Here is a 25,934-nt window from a genome sequence, read left to right as displayed (position 1 = left end):
CTTCGCTCCATAGATGCTGCTGCATCCGCTGAGTTTCCCCAGCAATTTTGTGTACCTTCGATATTCCAGCATCTGCAGTTCCCTTTTGAACAAGGAGCAAAGGCTGCTTGGGCCTAGAACATTGCCCTGATTAAATCCCCTTGCTGAGCTGATTGGATATTGATCATCTCAGTCTTTCTGTGCACGGTTATTCCATCCAGTGGAAGACATTTCTACTGATGTCCATTAACTTCAATTTGATTCCATTCCCTGGATACTACACCGTCATGGTGCCTCTATCTCGAGACCTCAAGCACTTTTGTCAACAATTGGGCCATGATTGCAACAAGGACTAGACAGGCAGAATCTAAAATATTCTTAATATTTATTGGAGAGTAAACGGTGTTGTTAGGAAGTCTTCCATTCTATCACTAATGATCAAGAGTAAGATGGGATATTGATTTGGCCTTTTTTTGTGGATGGCATATTCCAATTTGCAAATTTGTTGGGCAGTTGCCAGTGTTTTAGCTATTTTAGTTAAAGCTACAACTGGTTCTGATGAGTGTCATAAACACCAGAGCTGGAATGTTACTGTGTCTCATAGCCATGGGTGTCTCGAATGCTCTCGGCTGTTTCCATATTGGCCAAAGATTGGCTTTTGTTATGACAGGACCCTCAGGAGGAAACTGAAATCATTCCACTCAGGTGCTTAGAAATGTTGCAGATTTGTTTTTTGCACTAACATGTTGATCTCTACTGTCATTGAGGATGATCTTCTTATCGAGTCCACACACAAGATTAGAAGTTGTTCAGCCAGAGCTGAACACACTTCTTGGCATCTGCATGCAATGGTGTTTGTCTTGTCACTTCTTGTGCTTCTTGTGCGTGGTGGTGATGATCCTGTCAGTCAGAAAAATTTGCGGAGTTTGTGATGGACCGAGTCATGTTTGTCATTGCTTTTGTGAGTGGAATCTCCAGTACCCTTAAGTGCAATTACCATTAAATTCCCTGGGTCCCTCTGTCTTATTTTATGTAAACCAATATTATCTTGTGTAAAAAGTGTTATTACCTCTTCACCTCAATAATGTATGTAATCATTGATGGATTGTGGATGCCATTTAATCACAGCGTGTTTGTGCCTGAATTTGTTTTGAATGTAGTGCACCCTGCAGTTTTAAGCAATGAATTACTTTTATAAAAGCTATTGTGTGAGCACAAGTAGAGGACCACAGCTTTTATCTATAAACTGTAATCTGAAAATCTGAGTTTTGTTTCATTTGTAGTTGAATGTTCGAGATGTCCATTTGCGTTTTGAGGATGATACCACTAACCCTGAACATCCATTTGCTTTTGGGATATGTATCAAGAGTGTATCTGTACAGAATGCAGAAGATGAGTTGGTAAGTTCCACATGGAAACAGTGAATGGAACATTTTGCTACCTGTGTGAATTCTAAATTGTAGTTTTGGCTCAAAGAGCCAACTTACCTTATAGGTAAATGGAAGTAAATCACAATAGATTATATCTATTTAGTGATAGTTCCTTGAGAACATCAGTCCTTGGTCAAAATAGTCAAAAAAAAACTTGTTAGCAGTTCTTGTAAACATTTATCTGCCACTTATACATTCTATACATACATACTATAACTTTCATGATAGCAACCCGTTAACTCTAGCACCAGAGTTACTCTTGCACTTCTCTAGCAGTTTATGCATTCTTTAGTAAACCAGCATCTGCTGTTTCTTGTTTTTCTAACATAACCAGGAGATCAGTTCGAGAAGGGAAAGGATTGTTTGTATCTGTATAGAGTTTAGTGGTCTTGGTTAAAGGTGAATGGGGAATCCATTGCACTTTAGGAGAAACAACACTGATAGGATAAAATTATGAACAATTGCAAATTTCTTTGCAACTAAAATAATCCCCCACAACATTGATACTATTGCTTTACTTACCACATTTTTCTTTTATTCTCAGGTTGAGAAATCCATAAGAAAGAAGAGATTAAAAATTGAGGATTTCAGTATTTACTGGGATATGGACACTGAGTTACTGGGCGATGTTCCTCCTTCTGAACTCCAGGTATGAATTTTATTTACTTGGACTTCAATGAATCATTCGCCACTTTGATACTACAGGTGCACAACCTTTTATCCGAAAGCCTTGGGACCAGAAACATCTCGGATTTCGGAATTTTTCGGATTTCCGAATGGAAGATTTTTAGCGTAGATTAGGTAGGTAGCGCGGGCGGCTTGAAAAGTCTGGAGCGGCTGCCTGCTCCCCGGAGACCGGGGAATCACTGTAAATCATTGCTTAAATGTTAGTCAGTTAGTTTGGAGGGATTTTATGTGGTGGGGGGGGTGAAGGGGGAAACTTTAATTCTTAGTCCCCTACCTGGTCGGAGAGGCGGGGAGCGGGCAATGCCTTACCGGGTCGCCGTGCAGTAAGCGAGCGAGCGCTGTGGCCGCCGACTCCCAACATCGCGGAGCTGGGGGCTGCGGGCGTCCGGCCGCGGGCGGCGCCGGTTGGAGCTCCGAACCCGGCAACTCTACCCCTGGCTGCGCGGCGCTCCAAATCCAGCGCCGCCCGCGGCCGGACGCCCACAGTCCCAGCTCCGCGATGTTGTGAGTCGGCGGCGACGCAGCGCTGGGATACCAGTGGGGAGCGGGCAATGCCTTACCGGGTCGCCGTGTGGTAAGCTCCGGAGCGCTGTGGCCGCCGACACACAACATCGCAGAGCTGGGGCTGCGGGCGTCCGGCCGCTGGCCGTGCTGGATTTGGAGCGTCGCGCAGCCAGGGGTAGAGTTGCCGGGGTTGGAGCTACAACCGGCGCTGCCCGCGGCCGGATGCCCGCAGCCCCAGCTCCGCGATGTTCGGAGTCGGCGGCCACAGCGCTCCGGAGCTTACTGCACGGCGACCCGGTAAGGCATTGCCCGCTCCCCGCCTCTCCGACCAGGTAGGGGACTAAGAATTAAAGTTTCCCCCTTCACCCCCCCCCCCCCCCCCCCCCTTCACATAAAAGCCCTCCAGACTAACTGACTAACATTTAAGCAATGATTTACAGATGTTTAAGTGTCTCCCCGGTCTCCGGGGAGGAGGCAGCCGCTACAGTAGTACAGACCTGGGTTGACCGTGGGTCGTTTCGGGTCAAGTTTGGCGCCAAACGCGAGCTTTGGTGTGCAGACGACATCCTGGAAAAAATGTCCGGTTTTCGGAGCTTTTCGGTTTCCGGAACTCCGGATAAAAGGCTGTGCACCTGTATTTAAAAAGGATAAGATATTATCTTCATTGAGATGGGTTAAACCAACACCTCCTATGACCAGTGCCCCATGTAAATATATTAAATTACGGGCAGTATGTTGTGACATGATTTATTAATACATAAATATTCTGTTTCTTAATTTCTTCATGCACTTCACAACATGATGATGTTTTGAGGGTGTGCCTAAACAAGCCTGGAGCCCATGCCTCTTGAATTATTAGCCTGATTCTGACATGATATAATTTAAAATCTTGTCTCTGGTGTGCTACTAGCCTTTATAATTAGTATCTTATAGAATTGATCCATAATGATGGTATGGCTGACAGGACAAATATGGAGCACCATAATATTCTCCCCTGCGACACCCAAATCCCCTGTCAACCCTTTTAATCATACCTACTGGGGAAATATTTAGAGAATTACTCCAAATATATATTCCAGAAATAAAATAGTTTTTTTTAAATTGCCAATGGTTCTCAAGCCAGATATGTACTTATACCTGGAAAAACTCAGTGGGTGAGGCAGCATCTACGGAGAGAAGGAATAGGCGATGTTTCGGGTCAAGACCCTTCTTCAGACTGAAGATGGGTCTCGACCCGAAACGTCGCCGATTCCTTCTCTCCATAGATGCTGCCTCACCTGCTGAGTTTCTCCAGCATTTCTTGTCTACCTATAACTAAAACTTCGCTGAGATCATTTTGTTTTTTTGTATTATTGGGTGAGAATTTCCAATAAAAATAGTTGCTGAGATTTTCCTTTATCATTAAAAATATAACCTTTGACTTTGATTCTATGAAGAACCGTTCTGACTAAGCTTGGAAACTATTTGCTTGAGGGTGAAGGGAAGTATATTTGGATCTCACGCATCTTTATTACTTTCCAGGATGCAATAGATCATTGCCTGCAAAACAGAGATCACAAGTACATACTCGAACCTGTCTGCGCTTCTGCACTTTTAAAGAGAAACGGAGCCAAAGAGCCCTTGCGTTCCCGGAATACACCGCGCATTGAGTGTGATGTCAAACTGAAGACAATTCCATTGAAACTTTCGCAGGTAAGGCAGTTTGAACCAAAAATAAGAGAGTAAGGGGTCATTTAGAGGAAGTTAAATTCTCTTGTTTGTAAGTGTTTTGGTCCATCATTTACTTCTGCATATTACACTAATATTCTGAAACAGTGGTGTTCTCAGAGGATGTCGGTCAACTAACCAACAAGTCTAAGTGAGGCTGATTGGCTGAAGTTTGTTTATTTCAATGCAAGGAATATTGTAGAGAATACTACTGGTTTTAGCCAGTCTGAACCAACGCTGCTGTATTGTTACATCGCAGATTACTTGTACTCTCATCTTGGCAACAAATAATTCACAATTCTCCCTTGGAGACTGCCATAGCAGCCTTCATAGAGGACACACTGAAGGGTTTGTCCACTGAGGCGATGTCGGTAGTTTAGAAACAAGAAAGAAGCATGCACTCTGATGGGATTAGGTAAAGAGGAGAAAGTGGGAGTGAGGAACAGAGTTGTAAACAGATTACCGAAAGATATCAAAGCAACATGGTTGTCTTTGTGGGTGACTTTAACTTCCCCAAGATTGACAGACACTTGCTCAATGCCAAAGACTTATACAGGGTAGAATTTGTCAGGCTTATCCAAGAGGGTTTCTCAAAACAGTATGGGGTAGTCCAGCTGGAGAAGGGAACATACTGGACCTCGTGTTGAGAAATGAGCCTAGCCAGGTGACCAGTGGTGGTGGTGGGGCAGTATTCAGGCTGAAGGTCTATGTCTAGTGGAGTTCTGTGCTGGGACCTCGGCTGTTTGTGATAGAAAATAAATGACTTGGAAGTAAACGTAGACAGCTTGTTTAGTAAGTTTGCAGATAACACCAAGATTGATGGGGTCACAAGCTGTGAGGATGGTTGTTAAGGTATATAGATCAGTGGGATATGGAACAACTACATAAATGGGCAGAGAAATAGCAGATGGAGTTTAATCTAAGCAAGTGTGAGGTGTTGCATTTGGGAGGTAGAATTTAAGGTGAAAATATACAATTGAGGGCATGCCCCGCAACAACATCAATATATAGAGGGATTCTGGGGTCCAAGTACATAACTCCCTCAAGGTAAAGGTAAAGAAGGCGTAAGGTAACATAAGGTGACAGGGGTACAGAAGACATAAGGTATGCTTGCTTTCATAGTTCGGGGCATTGAGAGTAACAATGCCTGGGGCTTGGACATCGGGAGAGACATGGAGAACAGGGGAGAGAAAAGACTTTGCCTTCCATCACAGTGGGTTCACTGTGATGGATGTTTGTGTGAATTAAATTGTGTGTATGTCTGTAGGAAATTGTCTTTATTTGTATGGCTGTGGAAACGGAATTTCGTTTGAGCCTCACTGAGGCTCAAATGACAATAAATATTATATTGTATTGTATTGTAACAATCAGGAAGTCATGATACATCTTTATAGGACTTTGGTTAGGCCACATTTAGAATATTGCTTGCAGCTCTGGGCACCCAGTTACAGGAAGGATGTGGAGAATTTGGGAAGGGTACTTTGGAGATTTACCAACTGCAGGGAGAGGTTGGACAGACTTGGATTGTTTTCTCTGGATTCATATTTTTATGCAAGTTTCAGTTTCTATGTTTGAGCCTATCAAAACAAACTAGAACATGCAAAAACTCTGGATCGTGCTTGCAACTGCAAATCAAGTGTGTTCCCAGCCCCAGTGTTCCTGGCCCTGGCCCAATCCTCACACCTGGCCAGTGCACAGGATCTTGGCTCTATCCACAAACCTATTCTTGGAAGCTGCTGTTCCTGACTCTGGCTCCCACCACATACCCAACCTGCATTCCCGAGTCTGAAGAAGGGTCCCGACCAGAAACATCACATGTCCAGATATACTGCCGGACACACGAAGTTACTCCAACATTTTGTGTCTATTTCTGCATTCCTGCCTCCAGTTCTGGCTACAAAACTACCAAGGTTCCTGCTCTCAATAATCCTGCCTCCGATTCCAACCCTGGCTCAAACAGCAGACCAACTATTTATATCTCACCACCTGCCATTGTACGACATCAAATACAATTCATGTTATGGAAAACTGTATTCACTAGATGCCATAGGAGAAGACTCCAGAGGAATATGCTATTCAGGCTGAAACAATGGATATATAGACTTGCTGATAGTATGTCGATAGATAACGAGAATTTAGTGTATAACATTTCCATCTAAGCAAGTTAAAAAACACAGTAGATTGCTTGTTCAATTTGCTTGCAAGCTTTGTACTGGCAGAGGTTTATTTGTTGGGTGACAAATTTCTTTTGCAGATGGCAAATTTTAATTTGAATGTAGGTAATTGAAACCATGAAAACTTATCTCTGCATTCAGCCTTGCAATTCTGGATTGAGAGTGCGGACAAATCTCAGCAGTCCAGTTAATGTTGAACCTATTGGTTATTCTAAATCTTGTTAAAGGTGTTGATCTACATTCCGATCAAAATGCTGAAAGAAGAATTCTATATGGGTTATGTAAAGTGGACATTCTGTTTGCACTTGCTGCTGTTTCAGATATAAATTCTAAGTTGGTATCTTGTGCTACTTTATGCTCAGGTGCAGTACCAGCAATTGATGACATTCTTGAAAGAAATGGAAAGAAAAGAACGGCAACTTCAATTGAGAAAATGGAGACCTAAAGTTCCCATTAAATTAAAGTAAGTCTCCCTTCAGTTTAATTTTTGTGTGACTTCTGGAAATTAACAAATTGACTTATTTTGCATTTTCGAGTTGCGTGTAAGGGGGGCATTTTCATCCGCACACCTACAATGCTATCAGTGGTGCTCTGTACATTACTGATGAAAAGAATGAGCAAAGCTAGTTGGATTATGCCAAGTTTTCCCATGAAAGTGCAAGACAAATCCAAATATAGTCTCTTCAGTATCCTGGTGCAAACTTTATTTGTTGAAAGGCATTTGGTTAGATTCCGTATATTAGGCTTTTCCAGGTTAAATCGTATGATATCCTGGATGAGCTGTCTAACTGGAGAAAACATTTGGCTCATGGTAGGAAGCAGAGGGTAGTGATGGAAAGTCATTTTTTAGGACTGGAATTCTGTGACTAGTAGTGTGTCTCAGGATTGGTGCTGGGCTCATTGCTTTTTTTCATCTATATCATTAGTTTTTATTGAGAATGTACAATTCATGATTAGAAAGTTACCAGATGACACAAAAATAGATGGTGTTATGGACAGTGAAAAACATTATCAAGAATGGCAGCAGGGTTTTGATCAGTTGGACGTCGGATGTGGAATGACTGACGTTTAATTTGGTTTAGTGTGGGGTATATTTTGCGAAGTCTAACCAGGGCAGGACCTTCAAAGTGAACAGTAGAGTGTTGTAGAACAGAGGGATCAAGGAGTACACATACATGACTTCCTGAAAGTGATGTCACAGGAAGAGAGAGGGATTTAGTAGGCTTTTGGCATGTTGGCATTCACTAGTTGGGGAATTGAGTACAGGAGTTTGGACGTTATGATCCAGTTGCACAAGACGGTGGTGACATTACACTCAAGAGTAACCAACCTGATCTCCCGGTGGCCCAGCACTTCAACTCCCCCTCCCATTCCGAATCCGACCTTTCTGGCCTCCTCCATGGCCAGAGTGAGTCCCACCACAAATTGGAGGAGCAGCACCTCATATTTTGCTTGGGCAGTTCACACCCCAGCGGTATGAACATTGACTTCTCCAATTTCAGGTAGTCCTTGCATTCTCCCTCCTTCCCCTCTCCTTCCCAGCTCTCCCATAGCCTACTGTCTCCGCCTCTTCCTTTCTTCTTCCCATTAATTATTGTTAAACAATTCCTGTCTCATCTCTTTAGATTTTATTTATTGTTCATGTATTAACGAACGTAAAAAGTATAAATAACTCTTTTACCTCTTCAATCTGTTGTTTCCTCCTTTTATTTTACTTTCAGAGATAAGCATTGAATTAACCATCATAATTTGCATTTGTTCGCAATGCCTACCTCAATATTCTTTGATTTAATCGATAAGAGGTGAAAGCTTACTCTTTTATACATGTTGCTCTGTGTGCAGCATTTAAATAACTTATTCACAACAAATTCCAGTTCTGAAGCCTTTGGAAAATCAATGCAAAATTACTGCATGTCATTATTGACTGGTACAGTTTGTTCATGACTCAGAATAACCTCTTGAATCTTCCTGGCTCCATGTCAATGAAGGGTAAACCCTTTTTAATTTAATCTGCTCAGTCCATCGTATACCTAACATTATTTATTTTTATGATAAATTCCTATGTCCACCTTTATAATGAAAATTGCCTCTGTGATTATAGAGCGATGTGATTAAACGTACAGTTTCAATTTTAACAGGATTCATGCAAATATAAAACCCAAAAGAAAGAATATATACCTCGTCATGTGGAGACTAATCCACGTACGTCTACACACCCTGGCACATTTGCTATTGAAGTCGCACCCTGTATTATCTGAAGACGTTATCTGTTCTTCATGGCTGGAGGAATAATTTCAATTTTGGAGCTATCAGATCACCCACTTATTTATGTAATAGTTTTTTGACTGTTGACAATCCCATTTTAAACTATCTGCCAAAGTCAAAAAAGCACTGCGTGCATTTAATGTCATGGGAGATCACCCATCTATCTATACACATAAATATATAGATTTTCTCAGAAAAACTTCATGCTAACATTATTGGAAAAATTCAATTTTCTGTTCTTTCCCTTATAAATAGTTCCCGGGAGTGGTGGAATTTTGCACTAAATGCCAATCTTGCTGAGATTCGTGAGCAGAGGATGCGATTAAACTGGACCTTTGTGTTGCAACGAGCAAGGGACGCAGTATTCTACACTGAGAAATATCATCAAAAGCTGAAAGGAAATCTGAATTCATTAGAAGAGGAGGTAATGTGATCTTCGTTGGAAATGACATCAGTTTGCCATGTCGCTAGTTTAAGAACACTGTATAACCATTCTACTGAATTACTAAAATGTGATTGTTTGGGGCGACGCAGTGGCACAGCGATAGAGTTGCTCAGTCAATATTTGAAGCTAAGGAAGTCTTAGAGAAATCATATTTGTGGAGAGTGTCACTTGCATCCCTCTGATACAACTTGTGCTGTATTGTTTTTTTTCTTAGGAGGAGTTAGAACGGATTGAGGACGAACAGAGCTTCGAAGAGCTGGAAATCTTGCGAGAAATTGTATTTGAGCAGTTCAAGAAGCATGATATACTGGCTGAGGTCAGGATATTCGATTAACTACTTACTCTTGCACACAGTTAGGGTTGTAGATTTAAATCAACAAGGTGTTGCAGAAGAAGTAACTCGATCTGCCAGCTGCAAAGTTGTGGTTTCTCTTGTCAAGAGTTTCCAACATAAGAAATCTGCGATAAAAGTCTGAATCCTGACATTGAATGATGGTGTCAATAATCCAATATCCGAGACAAGCAGATCCCTGTTAGCGAGCGTTCCTTGCTAGCATATCATGGTGCCAAAAACCTATCAAAGAAATTCTTCCCTTTTGACTTAACCCTGCAGACCACTGCTACAGTGTGCCGAGCAATATGGACCTTATAGTGTTAGTAAGCTGCACTGTTGTAGGCAGCTCTAGTCTCATAGTTCTACTGCACTTCTTCAGGGTTCGTGGAGCTAAGATCAGTCATTTTGTGATCATAGAGGTGGATTTATTCCTTTGAGTAGTGATTGTAAAATCTAGGCACAAAACTCTAGGAATTGTTCAGCACCAGAGTGCAATCACCAAAAACCGTGATGCAATGCTGACTGCAAATTTGGAACATTTTTTCCGCACAGGTGAAAATCCTTAAGTTGTAGACAATTAAGACAGAACTAACCGTAGATTCACCGCTATTTGACGTTAGAATCTAAGACAGTATTTTATATATACTGGGTCCTTACTTAACAGAAACTGAGAATGGCAGGTTTGAAATTTGGAGCACTACGTGTGGAGTTGTAGTGCACTATGTTAATCTAGTGACATATGTTGGAACTTTCATTTTTATTTGTGTTGAGTGGAATACAGTTTAATGATTGGGGCATGGGGAAAATACTAAAGTTGTTTTTCAAATCATTTATCTAACCGTTCAGCATTCGGGCTGCTTTGAGCATACATACAAAATGGAAATTACTGTATGTTTAAACTTGCTTTTATTTTGGTCATTGTGACAGAAACTGCGTGAGCCTCCCTCAGAAGCTCTGGGTTCTTCCTCACACCCAAAGTCAATGCATGGAAACCGCAGCGGCATGATCCAGTATCTGCAGTCTTGGTTCCCTGGGTGGGGTGGCTGGTACGGCTACTCTCAAACCTCTCAGCAATTGCAACAGGGTATAACTGTGGAAGATCTCACACCTGAAGAGCAGCAGCAGTGGAGCCCAGAAGAGTCATTAGGTATGATAAGACTTGCATTCACACTACCTTCTTTGGACGATGCACTCCCCTGTCACAAATCACCTTAATCATTCTGACTTCATGTCCTGTTGTATCTTTCCAGCTCACCATTAAAGTGCTCACATCGTCAATATGTGTGGCGCGCTTTTAATTGTCTAATGATAAAAAAACAGAGTGGAACATTACGACTTGTAATCTGCAATTAACTCATGATCAAATAAGGATATGCTATGCAGAAGTATTGAACTATGGGTAATAGGAAGTAGCCTGCATTTATTATTTATATTAAAAAATGTAACAAAAATGTTATTAGAAATAAATTCAGTGCCAGCAGTCCCCTGTATAGATCCCCTGTATTAATAACAAGCTCCCCCTTGACTTGTGGATCAAATGCTACCTCTGATCACAGGGATTTGCTGCCACAGTCTGGCCTGTGATTAATCCCTGCGATTAAGGCAAGTCTCCCATAGAAGAACCTTCACTATCCATCCTTCCTTCTTACCCTTTCCATAGAACCTACCAAATCATCTCCATTGATGCCACAAATCTCTAGAAAAGCATTGACATTTCCCATGGGTGAGGCAGCTGCTGTCCATTTAACAAACAGCGGTGTCTGTGAAACTCATAGATTGGCCTGATTTTTATCTTTTGTACATAACTTCGGATTTGGCTTGAAAGGATGTATACAGCATTTATTTGATACCAAAAATGCCGAAGATATAACTACCACTTGAGAATCAGCATCTGTGTGTATTTATGCAATTCACTAGATATTTATTTTAGTTTGTAAAGTTTATATTTGAAATGTTGCTCTATTCTGCAGCAGCCAATAGAATTATATAACCAGAAACTCCACCGCATGAGATGAAGATTATAGAATAGATGTCAGAGGCAGCTAATGATTTTTGCCAGATGTTGCACGTTTCCCATTGGCATTTGTTCACATTTCTGTCATGGTCAATGATTGAGAACTCAGCCTCAACTCATAATCCTCTTAAGATCAAGGCACTTCATCTGTTATTTCGTGATCTTTCCTTTTCAGTTAGTCTTTACCATTTACTCTTTTGCTGCACTATCCACAGAAGATAGAATTTGCTTTCTTTCATTTAAGAAAGAGAAGACTACTTTACCTTGCAAACTATTGCATTAAAACCCAATCATTGTCTTCATCTGCCATCTGTTTGTGTTTCCAGAATGGCTCCCTGGACCTTCAGTAAGGATATTTGTTCTCCCAAATCTAGTTTAACAAATTAAACACCAGCTTCCTTGCCACCCTCCAGGCTGACATCAGCTAACTGAGTTCAGAGTGAACACGAATTTCAGGTTTTTTCTGTCTACGCAACCTTGCTATTTATTGCTTTTATACTAAATCACTTTATTCCTCCTTGTGCAATTTTAATATAATTTATTTTTGTAATTCATCATTGCAGGGATTTTGGTGCAAATGACTAAATTTGGAAGTTACTGTATGGTTTATGCAAAGATAATAAATGTTGAAATAACTGAGCAAGTTTTCAATATGTGCCAGCGGCATTGTATTAAAGATAACACAGTGTGTTATTACTTCGCTGGAAGCTATATTTAAAAGATGTTCTACAGTGTATTTTGAAGCGTTCAACTAACTTTTAATGACAAAATTGATAATAGCAGGAAAAGGACACCTAATATTAATCGTAGAGCTATACAGTACAAATACAAGGCCTTTGGTCCAACTCATCCATGCTGACCAAGTTGCCTAACCAATCTAGTCTCACTCGCCTGTGCCAGCCCTCCTTATCCCGCAAAGCATCCTAATAATATACTTGTCCATGTGTCTTAAGTGTCATAATTATACCTATCGCTACCACTTGCCCTGGCAGCCCATTCCATATACCTGGTTGAATAGGAAGAATAGGAAGAAATATGTTTCCACTGTCTGCTACTAAATCTAGAAGAGTAACCCAAATTTGTTGCTTCGCCTTGACAGTGGTACTTCTCTTATATAGGCCAGTTGAAATTTGTAATGGATGTCTCATTGTAAAAGAAAATCCTTGTTGATATGTTTATTCATCTGACTGTTGAGCTATTGGAAGTATCTAACGTACTCGATGAAAACTGACAATGTATTTAGTTTCCTTCAATTCATTGGGCAACTTTTACTTCATTCCTTTTGTCAGATGGCGATGAAATCTTTAACACAATGACTGATACATCAAACTTGAACACATTCACGAGGAGGGACCATGTTTTTATTAAACTGAACTTCCTGCTACAAAGCGGGACTGTCAGCTTGCTGAGACACGATAAGGAGACTAATCTTTGTGGGACTGAGACGGCTTTTGTAGAACTGGAGTTTTCAGGTAATTTTCAACGATGTTCAGGATTCGCCTTCATTCATTTGTCCCAAGTGAATCCTGGGAAAGGATCACAGCTCAATGTGCAGAAAGTACTGCAAGATTGCAAAAAATAAGAAAGAATATGAGAAGGTCAAATTGCACATGTGATGCTATAATCGGTATGCATGATTTTTAAGACCCACAAATGATGAAAGAAAATCCATAAACCATTGCTTAATAATACTGTTGTTAAAATGTTGCAAATTGGATACATTTCTTCAAATTTTGGATTAAAATAGAATTCCCATTCCATGCTTATAATAATTGTTCTGAGGTTAATTATACGATGTTGCTAGGTGCTGCGTGTGTCTCCCATCAGGACAATATTTAGAATTGGGTGGTTTAATCTCTCCTTCGTTGTTCGTGGTGGTGGCACTCCAATTTTCATCTTGAGAAAAATCCTAGCCTTCAACAATTTTCTGTGGTAACTGAAAATTGAAGCAAATTTAAGTAGTTCTGAATAGAAAGGAGGGAGAAAAAATACAGTGGGTTGGTTATACGTGGGGTGCTGCAGGAACTGTTCATGGTCCTGAAAGTTTAAAGAGAATATACTACAACCATAATGCAGATATTTTTGAAATGAGGACTAGATAGTGTAGTCGAAACACTTCTGAGGCCCACTAGCACTAATGTGTAACTCAAATTTCTTGAGAGCTTTTTACGCAATGATTCCAATGAAGCTCTGATGTTGAATTTCTTGTGGAGCTGTGAGCAGAGTACCAATTTGGATAAATTAACATTTGTATTTTATTTTTTAAAGATATTTTATGGGGTTTTAAGTGTTTTATTCTTTTACTGTGCTTTTATGTTGTAAGTTATAGTGTATGATTGATATCTTATGGCATTTGTTATTTTGAATGCTTGTGGATATCAACAACATTCAAGGCATGCCAACTCTTTCGATGATTTTGACCATGTATTCAGCCTGGGGTCTGGCTTGACAGGTGGGCAAAGTTCTGCATAGCCTTGCTGTGTATGTTAGAGAAGGTCTTTGCCTGCAATAAGGTCGTTACAAAGCCAGTATTGCCACAAAGGAACTTTGATCAACCAGCAGGTATGGTAGTCACAGGCAGTTGAAAGTGGTGAGCTTGGGCACTTGTACTGAGACAGGCCATGTAAGAAAGTGAGCCTTCTATTGTGCACCACTACCGTTAATTATTTAGTCACCTGGAGGTGTCAGAAAAAACAATTGCCTTGTTCTTTTGTGTCTTTTTCCAGGAGTGAAAATTGGTGTGGAGTCCTCCCCTCGTACGGAATCTACCCTGTTCTCTGTTCAGCTGGGAGGCTTGTTCCTGCGAGACATGGCAACACAAGGTTCCTTATTCCCTGTCCTAGTTTCACCCAAACCAGTAGGTGTCAGTCCATGATAGCTGAATTACACTTGGAAAACATGCCTAGTTAACAAAACATGTTAACGTTTAATTGATTTTTTTGTTGTTGTTGCTGTGATAAAACTTTGTGGAATTAATTGTGTTTGCACGAAAGGGGAATAGTAAAACTTTGCTGAATCCATCACTCAGTAATTCATTTTGTCATCAGCCTCAGGAGGGAGCCATCAGTCAGTAGAATTTGTACAAGTGGTATATCATTCCTAAAATATTGACTTACTTTGCTTAATTGAGCAAAATTAGTTTTTCCTCCTTCCCATCAGTGGCACAAATCTTGATATCTTCAAGCAGATTTTCAAAAACTTCTTTGGTTGCCCCAAACTGTTTGAGCTCAAAAGCCATCTCAAGCCTAATTTTGTGCAGTGGCAAACAATGTTTTTAGTATTAAATATTCCTATATAGGTGTTTCAGTAAATGAGGGTAGCAACCTGTGACATGGGTAGCCAAATTTTAGTTATTATATCATAATGAAATACCACAGGATTAAAAATGGGCCTACCTATGATCCTTTTGAGCTATTTTGTGATCAACCATAATTTGACCAAAATTTAATATTTTCAAAATTTGAATGGAACAAAAAGAGAATTTTATTTTATGACATATAGGGCACTGACTAATTTTGAAGCTCCCTTACAAAATGTCAGCACCTAACCCACCACGAGGCCCGTAGTTCACGCCAGGGTCATTACAACTGCGTTTTTTGAATATATTTTTTAATCGCGAAGCATTTTAGCGCCATAAATAGCATTCACGACGTTACTCAACAAGGGGGGGGAACAGACTGAGACATTGCTCAAATAGGTGAGCAAACTAAATTTTTATTTCATGATTTTAAGTTCTTTTCATTATTTAGTATTTCAATAGAAAGCTTAAACACAATATAAACAATAACAAAAAGAAACAATAAATATAAAAACGGTTACTCTGCTTTTAATTCGCACATTTAACATGTGACCAAATTGACTGCTACTCACGGTCTGTTGCAAAAACTTGGGGCATTGAAAAACCACCTTATCTGGTTATAAATCATAAGCATAATCAGAATTTGGCTTATGGAGAGTTATTTAATTGCAAAATTAATGTATTCTTTCTGGTATAAATTACTCTAAGGATTTGATGAAATCCTGCTTGATAAATGTCACAAAAAAGGCAAGAAAACACAAGGACACATCTGATATTTTTCTTTGTAAAAACAGATTAATTTATTTTTGTTTCATCTCATTATTTTCTCTATACACCATAATCTATACTACTTAAAATACAGCATATGAAAGAATGGGAATATTACATTAAAAAACAGGAAAATAACCTGGAAGTTTGAAGACCTTCAGCTTCACTACTGAGTGGTGTATTTATGGAAACACCCATATACCATGCAAGACATTGTTCTTGTGATGGCCTTCTGATGGACTCACACTGAATGAATGTAAAAATGTTTAAGATATTCCATACATTTTTGTGCCATTGCATTTACAAATAAATTGCTCCATTACTTCTCAAGTCATGTTTGCTTACATTGGATATGACAATGATGGCTTGGCTTCCAGTCCAAGTGAATCAGAAAGTGTAAGAGGTTGCTCCTGTTCGGCACTTCTTCAACATAATTGCAAATTTCCTTTTATTTGGGGCTTATTTAAAGACAATTTGAGAGTTTTTTAAAGTATCTGCATGAGCAATTTCCAAGAGAGGAAGTTGATGTATGGCATAATTAACTTGATATCGAGTTTTTTTTAATTGTGTGATAAGTATCATATAATCACAGTTAAGAGAACCGTTTTGACTGTGTGCTTCCTTTGTACATTAACAGGAGAATGATGCTGCAAGCTTATCACAGACATTGGGAATGCGTTCCACTTTGTCTGAGACTGCCAATGTAAACCCAGGTGAGGCAATGAACTGCTTTAATTATTGAAGGTGATAGATGAAAGTAATTTACGTTCAAGAACCTGGTACAACAAAACATCAAGTGTGTCTTGTGCAGGAAAGGTTCTGTGTAGCTTGGTTCCTGCCACATAACCTCCAGGAAGGAGGGGCTAAGGGAGAAAATCAAAGAGGAAAATAAATAATAGGATTTTGATTGAAAAGTATATTCATTTAAACTGGAAATTTTAAAGTGTTACTGTTCTTTTTTTAATGGATTATGTAATGGATGGTGTACTGGGAATCCACATTGATGTAGAGGCTGCAAAACCAATTGGGGGTATAGCAAATCACCTGCACTTCGTGCAGCCTGGCACATTGCATATGCTACCTAAACAGACCATGCAGGAGAGGCAAAGGTTGATCTCCACCCCCTCCACTGTAGACACAAGGAACTGGAGGCGCTGATTTACAATTAAAGTGCTGGAGCAACTCAGCAGGTCTGGCAGCATCTCTGGGAAACATGGATAGATGACGTTTTGGGTCGGGACCCTTCTTCAGACCGATTGTGGTGGGAGAGAAGAGAGGAGAGGTTCAGGATAAAGTTTTACAAGTGATAGATGGATACAGGTGAGGGGGAAGGGGGGCTTGTTGATTGACAGATGGATGGTCAAAGGCCAGAGGTGAAAAGACAATGTCTTCTGATTTGTCTGCTGCATATGCGACCTAATCCCCTTATCTCACACTTATTGACCTGAAACATTGGCTTACACCTTTTGCCTCCATTCACTGCTTGATCCACTGAGTTCTTCCATCCTTTTGTTTTTTGTTCCAGTTACCTGTATCTGCAGTTTCTTTTGACTTCAGAATGCTGTGTCTTGCTGTTCAAGAAGAATATGTAATTTTGTACTCAAATTCGAGGATGAGAAAGCAATAATGCTAGAGGAAAATTGTGAGAGGCCTATTACCAAAGGGATAACTACTTTAAATTGACCTCATTTTGTTCATTATACTTACAGCTCTTTGCTCTCCCAGTAAGTTGCCACCTGTATTTGAAATGATCTATGAGAAAAATCCAGTTTGGAGTAACTATGAGAGAAGATTAGAAGTCAGCACTCGACCCCTCAACATCATCTATAACCCTCTGGTTATCAAGAAAGTTGCTGATTTTTTCTACAAGGGCAAAGTGCACACATCTGGTCAGTAATTTTAAAAGTCATCATTTGTTGTCTTGCATCTTAAAGTATCCTTTGGAAATGTGGGATACGTGGAACTGGTGTTGGGAACATGGGCCAAGGGACAGGAAATGGATTTAGGTATGCGGGTGATAATCGAGAGCTGGAATGTGGTTAGTTGCGGGGGTGAGAAGGATGACAAAGGGTTTGAGAAGTGAGGAGGGAGGGTAATGGAAAATGATTCTTGTGCTTGAGCCTGAACATATGCATTTCTATGCTTGTGCCAGGTGGGACCTGCACATGTGCTGATCTATGTGTGAGCATTAACACTCATGTAACAGAAGGGTTTCGGCCCGAAACGTCGCCTATTTCCTTCGCTCCATAGATGCTGCTGCACCCGCTGAGTTTCTCCAGCATTTTTGTGTACCTTCGATCTTCCAGCATCTGCAGTTCCTTCTTGAACACTCATGTAACAGAGTCTGGTCCCATCAGCAACAGAGCTGAATGCCACTATACTGTCATAGCCTGGGTATTGTATTTTGACTGATGTTCCCTGGCAAGGAGATATGAAAGACAAAATGCTGGAGTAACTCAGCGGGACAGGCAACATCTCTGGAGAGAAGGATTGGGTGGCGTTTCGGGTCGCGACCCTTCTTCAGTCTCGACCCGAAGCGTCGCCCATTCCTTCTCTCCAGGGATGCTGCCTGTCCCGCTGAGTTACTCCAGTATTTTGTGTTTATCTTCGGTTTTAACCAGCATCTGCAGTTCCTTCCTAAATAGAGATGTGATAGGCAGGAGTTGGCCTATTTAAAAACCATAGCAGTTAGCAATGAGTAGTGAGTATCCCTCCTGGAAGAGGAGGACTCTGATACCGTTCAGAAAATTATAGTTTTGTAATTGGGTCTTGAAAGAGCAATCATCTTGCACCTACGCTAGATGCCACTATTGCTTCAGAATAAGGGAGTTGATTTGACCATATCAAACTGGAGAACCTGGGATATAAACCACATTCTTCCACTATCTGCAGTAAGCCAGCAAATAGGTAGTTTAAATAACCTTGAAGGACAAGATTATCTGAGAATTCCCAAATGAGGTTAATTTGTGATAAATGAATACACATTTTTTCTTTTGTACTTACAAATCAAAGCAATAGAGTTCTAATACCTTGGGATTACTGAACATCCCCGCGGTCTAGGCATAAGCTCAGGGGCGGCTGCGCCTTTGCGGTTGGAACAGCATCTCTCTTCCCATCAGAGCTGCCCACTCCATCGACTCTTTTAAGTCGAGACTTAAAACTCATCTTTACTCTCAAGCCTTTCTTGACGTCCTCTGAGTGAAGGCTATATGTATGTATTTATGTAAGTACTTAATCTATGAACCACTGTTGTATAACATTAGTACCTCCACCAATGTAAAGCACTTTGGTCAACGAGAGTTGTTTTTTAAATGTGCTATAGAAATAAAAGTGACTTGACTTGACTAATAATTTTAGTTTAATGTGTAGGATCTAAAACTAGCACTCAAATGCCTTCAGCTACTCTTTGTGAAAGATTGTGTATTTCTTTTCTCCTTTTTCCTAGGCTTTGGTTACCAATCAGAACTAGAGTTACGTGTGGCAGATGCTGCCAGAAAGCAATACAATAAGCTCAAGATGCAAACCAAGGCTGAAATCAGGCAAACTATTGATCAGCTACTGGTGGGAGAATTCATTGTAAGTCTGATAAATGCATTTCATGGTTGAGCATGATCATGTGATTTTCTGAAATGTAATTAATTAATTCTAAGCGGAAATGTGTTGGATAAATGATTAGTTGGATCATTGCCGCATCTGAACAGCAAATAAATTTCACTATAAATTCTTATCCGACTCAGTGTGACGAGATCATGGGTTACATTTTATGATTTTGCGCACCTCGCAGACAGCTTCATCTGTGTAAATGGGGATTCAGAATTCGTAATCTGTATGAATGGATGAAAATGCACGCCATTGATGGCAACGTTTAAATTTCCTTTGTTATCCTGAATCTCAGCTGAATTTCAATTGTAGATTCAAGTGCCAGTGGAGATTTCAGCACTAAATCCTGAAATTATCCTCCATCACTGGGAATATTGCCCCATCAGATGGTCCTTTAAATCAAGAGGTCAGGATCAAACTCTGGTCTCTGGTGTTGAGACAGCAGCTATATCAGCTGCACCCTGTGCCATAATAGACAAAATAATTGATGGAAGTTAGGGAAAATAATTTTAAAGCAAGTTTTAGGCCTCATTGCTGGAGAGGTGGATGGAAGAAGAAACCATCATACTTTCTACAGAACCAGGATGAGCACTTAAATGTGCCATAACCTACAACACTGGTCCAAGCTGAATTAGTCAGAATACCTCTTTATTGCATGGCATGAACAAATGTACCGAATGACAATATTCTATTTACTAAATATTCATAATTCTATGATCTGGTTATTGGCAACACTAAATCTGCTGCAGGAGAATTTGAGTATTAAATTATTAACTGTGATTGCTGAAGAACTGGGGACGGCACAGTGGTGCTGCAGTAGAGTTGCTGCCAAACAGCGCTTGCAGCACCAGAGACCCCAGTTCGATGCCGACTAAGGACAATGTCTATACAGAGTTTGTACGTTCTCCCCGTGACTGCATGGGTTTTCTCCCAGATCTTCGGTTTCTTCCCACTCTCCAAAGACGTACAGGGTTGTAGGTTAATTGGCTTGGTGTAGGTGTAAATTGTCCCGAGTGTATGTGTAGGATCGTGTTAATGTGCGGGGGTCGATGCAGCCTCGGTGGGCCGAAGGGCCTGTTTCCGCTCTGTATCTCTAAAACTAAAACAACAACAAAACTGAAAATGCCCTTTTTTTTTCACCAGGAAAACGACAAACGCTGGATGATGAAGTTAGATATTTCCGCTCCTCAAGTGATTTTTCCAGATGACTTTAAATCTCCAGATTCTTTGTTGGTAGTTGTGGATCTGGGTCGAATTCTGCTGACAAATTTTCGAGGTAATTGCTCCCGAGCCTAGATCAATGTATTTAATAACATTTTTTTAAAATCAGAACTGCTTTATTAAAGATGATGCCCAAAGTGTTGACCTTTTGTTGTGCATGTGGAGCTTTATTTAGGATATGTCAACAATCTAGTTTTATTAAGATGTTTCGTATTTCTTTATTGTACATTTGCAGTTGTGGAAAACTTCATTGATCCCATCTATTGTTCCAAATGGAATTATATCTTTACTGTTTGAGCTCTGAGGGAAACAAAGCTAATCATTGTAGAAAATTGTGATAAAATGCAGACTTTTATTGGACCTCCCAATATATGGATGAAGCAGATTATACAATCGATAGACAGTGTTTCAGCAGTGCTATAGTTATAGTTGTTAGTGTATATGCATTGTGGAATTTGACAAGAAGAAAGCGAAGTTTTGCATGTAAATATACAATCACTGGTAACTCATTGTCCTGAAAACGGCCGTCACTTTACAATGAGATATGGGTCATCCTCATCTATGCTCTTTATATTTACAGATGAACCCAAAAGCAGAGCCAGCGCCAGGCTTTCTGTCCAAGAAGAGGAACTGAGCGATGATGAATACAAGACACCACTGGCCACACCACCCAACACACCACCGTCAGAGTTCAGCTCCGACCCTGGGACAAAGTCCACCGAATCCCTAGGTTTTGGATTTACTGAGGAGCAGTTGCAACAACACTTTGTCAACAACAAGCTTTATGAGAAATACTCTCTGTCCTTCATGGACATGCAGATCATGGTGGGGAGAGTCATGGACAACTGGAAGCATGCTCAGGACAGTGAGGTTGGGCCAACACATGTTGTCGAGAGATTCAATGTGCTATTACAATTAGAACGGCGGTTAATGTATACCTCTGACCCAAATCGGCCTGGAGTCATGCTTTGTGGCACTCTGCCTGAGCTTAAAATACATGTCAATGAGGATAAGATAGTGGCGTTGCGAAATTTTCTGCTGAGGATAACAGCTTCTGAGAAGCAGCAGAAATCAGGTGAGCAGCAGTCATTGCGGCGAGAAAAAATCTTCAACAAAGTGGATAGCCGGGGCAAGCTACTGGATTCCAAGATGAGTCTGACGCAGAGTGTGATGTCACTCGAGCAGCACACCCGTGAGGTCCTAGTTGAGTCCAAGCTGCTTATAGCAGAGTTCAAAGTTAATTACATGCAGTTGGGAGTGGAGAGTTGTGGGCGATACATATCTGTGCTGAAGGTGTTTGGCATTAATTCCAACTTTGTGAAGAGGCCTTATGACAGCGAGGTGACACTGACTGTACATGGCTTGCTCTTGGTGGACACGGTCCAGACATACGGTTCCGACTTTGACTTGCTGATGGCATCTCACAAAAATTTGAGTTTTGACATTCCCACAGGCAGTCTCCGTGACAGTGGAGCACAATCTCCTGTCTCTCCTCATCCCTCTGTTACTCCACTGGCCACTAGTGGAACCTCACATGATGAAAATAAAATCACACTGAGCAACTCATTAGTATTGGATGAACAAGTGCCTCCATCATCTACTGTTCTGATTAAACTGGAATATCAGTTTGTGAGCTCCGATTGCCCTTCTATGAACTTGGACAGCTCTTTACGAATCATGTCATTGCAGGTCAACAATTTGGACATCATCCTCAATCCAGAAACTATGGTTGAACTCATCGGTTTTCTGCAGAAGTCCTTTCCAAAGGCCAAAGAAGATACAAGTCCAGAGACTCCTCTTACGGATCCAGCCATGAGTTTTGAGGATAGAGAGTCGATTCAGTCCACCTATGATCAAAATACACAAGTGGCAGTCGAAATCCATCGGCTGAATGTGCTACTGCTTCGGACTGTCGAGCTAACAAGTGGAGAGAAACTGGGGAGAAAAATTGCTACAGCTAGTATCAATGGCACAAAGGTAAACGTTTCCATGGGGAGTCGGTTTGAAATGAATGGATCTCTCGGTTGCCTTCAGCTAGTGGATTTGACCCAAGATGAAGTGAAGAACCATTTTGTAGTGAGCATTGGAAATACAGACGCATATGAAACAATAAGTGACTTTGGATTCTTTCAGTCTGTCTTCATGAGGTCTGAAACTGAGATGAATCATAGTGAAGCTCTGAGCTTTAAGTTTATAGAACATTCAAAGGAAGAGTTTAAATTGAGTCTGCACATGGCATCTTTACATTATAACCATTCGCCCAAATTCCTTAAGGAACTCACCTTATCCATGGATGAACTTGAGGATAACTTCCAAAATATGCTGAAGAGTGCAGCTTCCAAAGTCTCCACCGTCTTGGTAAACAAAACTGCCGAGTACAGCGAGATGGTCTTACTTTTTGAAAAGCCACGGAAGACGAGGGATATGTTTGAACTTGATGACGATGTGGTTGCTGGGATGGAAGCTCCCGAACAGAATCCAGTAAAATTAGTCTTGAACATCAACATCGAGTCACCTGTGGTGGCAATCCCACGGAAACCAGGAAGCTGTGAGCTGTTGGTTGGACACTTGGGCCGGACGTCAATCCAGAACTTTGTAACCGGTGAAGATGATTCAGGGAGAGACCGACTGCAAGTGGAAATTAAAGATATTAAAATGTACTCTCTCAATAACAGCATGCGTGGTTCCAAGACAGATGCCAGCGAATCTCCTCGATCGGCATCTGGTGGTGCCAGCACCTCCAGTCAGGAAGAAATGCATTTCACACGGCAGGATTTCTTTGATTCCATACACAATGGTCAAGGTCAGTTCAAAGTCCCTGTTTTTAAATGAATAGTCACAGATTAATCACAATGAATCACAAATGAATAATCACAGGTTTATAGGTTAATTGGCTTGGTAAATGTAAAAATTGTCCCTAGTGGGTGTAAGATAGTGTTAATGTGCGGGAATCGCTGGTCGGTGCGGACCCAGTGGGCCGAAGGGCCTGTTTCCGAGCTGTATCTCTAAACTAAACTAAACTAAAAAAGATCTACATGGCTCAGAGGACCAATAGACTGCCAAGAGTATAAGTGAATTGTCCAGCTGAAAAAGATGCCAGGTATAATTCTTGGCTTGTGTTACATGTGAATAGTAGATGAGAACAGAGGGTTACCTTGGTGTGGTCTATTCAGCTTTAAATTGCTGTCTGTACTTGAAGGAAATAGAAGCAGGTGTGGGTCACTTGGCCACTCAAGCCTCCTCTGCCTTGCCATTCACTACGACCATGGCTGATCTGCCCCGGCCTCATGTCCTCCTTCCAGCCAGTTACAAGTGAAAAATGGCTGCTTGACCATCTGCCATCCAGATAAATTTGGGAAGAACTTTTAGATTTGCCTTTAAAGCGAAATACTTAAGGATTAGTGATGGATTCTAATCAATGCTTAACTAAATTTAACAAACTGCTGGAGGAACTCAATGAGTCGAGTAGCCCTGTGGAGGGAAGTGGGCAGATGACGTTTCTGTTCAGAACCCTTCTTCAGACTGATGAAATGTCATCTGTCCATTTCCCTCCACAGATGCTGCCTGACCTGCTGAGTTCCACTAGCAGTTTGTTTTTTGCTCAGGATTCCAGTATCTGCCATCTCTTGTGTCTCCACTGAACAAAAATTAGTTAAACACCACGGGCGGCAAGGTGGCGCAGCGGTAGAGTTACCGCCTTGCAGTGCTTACAGCGCCTGAGACCTGGGTTCGGTCCCGACTACAAGTGCTGCCTGTACAGAGTTTGTACGTTTTTCCCATGACTGTGTGGGTTTTCTCTGAGATCTTCAGTTTCCTCCCACGCTCCAAAGACGTGCAGGTTTGTAGGTTAATTGGCTTGGTATTAATATAAAAATTGTCCCTAGTGTAGGATAGTGTTAATGGTTGGTTGGTTGGTGCGGACTCGGTGGGCAGAAGGGCCTGTTTCCACGCTGTATCTCTAAAACTAAAACTAAACTTGGCAGAAGTTGTATAATCATATATTTTAATATTATTTTCTCCAGCCTTTCATATCTTGAACGACACCACAATCCAGTTTGTTCTAGAGAAAATCCCAGTTGAGACAGATCCCGGGTCATCCTTTCCAGCTGTTAACTTTTCGGATTCCTTCGAGACCACCAGTAAAATGAAGATCGAGGGGAAATTTGTCAATCCTTTGAAGGTAAAAGATTGATTGTGCCATCGCAGGTTGTAGTTGTGAATACTTTTCTGTATTGTCTGCAGTTTACTTCATTCACAAGATTGTATTGAATAAACTTTTTCTGTTCCTTTGTAATTAAAGGTTCCATTGCCTGTATAATGTGATTCTGTCACTGTTCCTCAATCCATAAGACTTTTGTATTTAGTCTGAAATTCTCTAAAAAATACTGTTACCAGTCATTCCTTTAAATGTTTGTTGCATCTTATGTTCAGGCAAATATTTAATCATTTGAAAGTTTAGTTCTGCATTGTATTAATGGTAGCACAAGTAGTGTAAATTTGATACAATATGTGTTTCGTATACTCTTGCCTAAACTTATGATAGACAAATGGATAGAAATAAGAAAATAATTGTTGTTGAGGTTAAATACCTGGTTGATCTTACTGAAGGTAAACACAAAATGCTGGAGTAACTCAGTGGGTGAGGCAGCATCTCTAGACAGAAGAAATGGGCGATGTTTCGGGTCGGGTCCCTTTTTCAGACTGATGGTTGATCTTACTGTTGTCAAGGATTGACCGAAAATATAAATCACAGGATAGTTACAGCACATAAAGAGGACATTCAACCCAATAAAAAAAGTGCCAGCCCTTTCTAAGAGCAATTCTGTTATCCCTCTGCTTCCTCTGCCCATATCCATGCAAAATCTTCCCTTTCAGATACCTTTTCAATGCTACTATTGAATGTGCCGCCGCCTCCACAACTACCCAGAATTTAGTCATTGCTGCATAAACATGTTTATCTCACATTTATTTTGGTTCTTTTGCAAGTCATTTCTATTCTGCACCACTAGTTCTTGACACCTCTCAATGATAACCATGTCTCAATATCGATACTGTTAATATTTTAAATATTTATATGATCCCCAGACAACCTGTTCTGCTATCAATTCTAACAAATTTCACTGGACCAATTGGTGCATGTGACAATAAATGTCCCTTGTCTTGTCTCTTGTCTAACATTTACACTTAAGTCCAACATCCCTGGAATCACATTGCTAAATCTTTTCTGTGTCTTCTTTTAAACTTAGAACTCAGTACATTGCACCAATTATGGCTGAACCAACGTTCTATAATGTTCATCATGACTTCTTGCTCTTTTACTTCCGGCATCAATTTGTAAAGCCCATGACTCTATTTGTTTTTCTATCTATGGCTATCAAACTGAACTTCTAAGGTGTGGATCTATAAAACCTCATAAATAAAGTTGAAAGTATTGGAAACATTGAGCAAGTTAGGTGGCATCTCTTAGAGTGAAAAATATAGGGTTAATAGAAAGCTGTTTGTCATAAG

The 25,934-nt window shown here is 40.7% G+C and overlaps 1 protein-coding gene across 5 annotated transcripts in view; it reads left to right on the top strand.

Annotated features, from left to right (window-relative positions):
- Positions 1-25,934, top strand: part of vps13d (vacuolar protein sorting 13 homolog D) — a 181,853-nt gene that overhangs the window by 8,894 nt on the left and 147,025 nt on the right. For all 5 annotated transcript variants that reach the window (XM_033048439.1, XM_033048438.1, XM_033048441.1 and 2 more), the window contains 15 exons: positions 1,263-1,379; positions 1,954-2,058; positions 4,122-4,292; positions 6,844-6,944; positions 9,002-9,170; positions 9,406-9,507; positions 10,453-10,672; positions 12,829-13,011; positions 14,266-14,396; positions 16,243-16,318; positions 17,315-17,494; positions 19,051-19,181; positions 20,349-20,481; positions 21,007-23,229; positions 24,449-24,606. In XM_033048439.1, coding sequence (XP_032904330.1) covers positions 1,263-1,379; positions 1,954-2,058; positions 4,122-4,292; positions 6,844-6,944; positions 9,002-9,170; positions 9,406-9,507; positions 10,453-10,672; positions 12,829-13,011; positions 14,266-14,396; positions 16,243-16,318; positions 17,315-17,494; positions 19,051-19,181; positions 20,349-20,481; positions 21,007-23,229; positions 24,449-24,606 — 4,200 coding nt within the window. The remainder of the gene's footprint in view (positions 1-1,262; positions 1,380-1,953; positions 2,059-4,121; positions 4,293-6,843; positions 6,945-9,001; positions 9,171-9,405; positions 9,508-10,452; positions 10,673-12,828; positions 13,012-14,265; positions 14,397-16,242; positions 16,319-17,314; positions 17,495-19,050; positions 19,182-20,348; positions 20,482-21,006; positions 23,230-24,448; positions 24,607-25,934) is intronic.

The sequence above is a fragment of the Amblyraja radiata genome, chromosome 31, assembly GCF_010909765.2.
Source record: "Amblyraja radiata isolate CabotCenter1 chromosome 31, sAmbRad1.1.pri, whole genome shotgun sequence".
In the NCBI taxonomy this organism is placed as follows: Eukaryota; Metazoa; Chordata; class Chondrichthyes; order Rajiformes; family Rajidae; genus Amblyraja; species Amblyraja radiata.
This window is presented reverse-complemented; position numbering and strand designations above follow the sequence as displayed.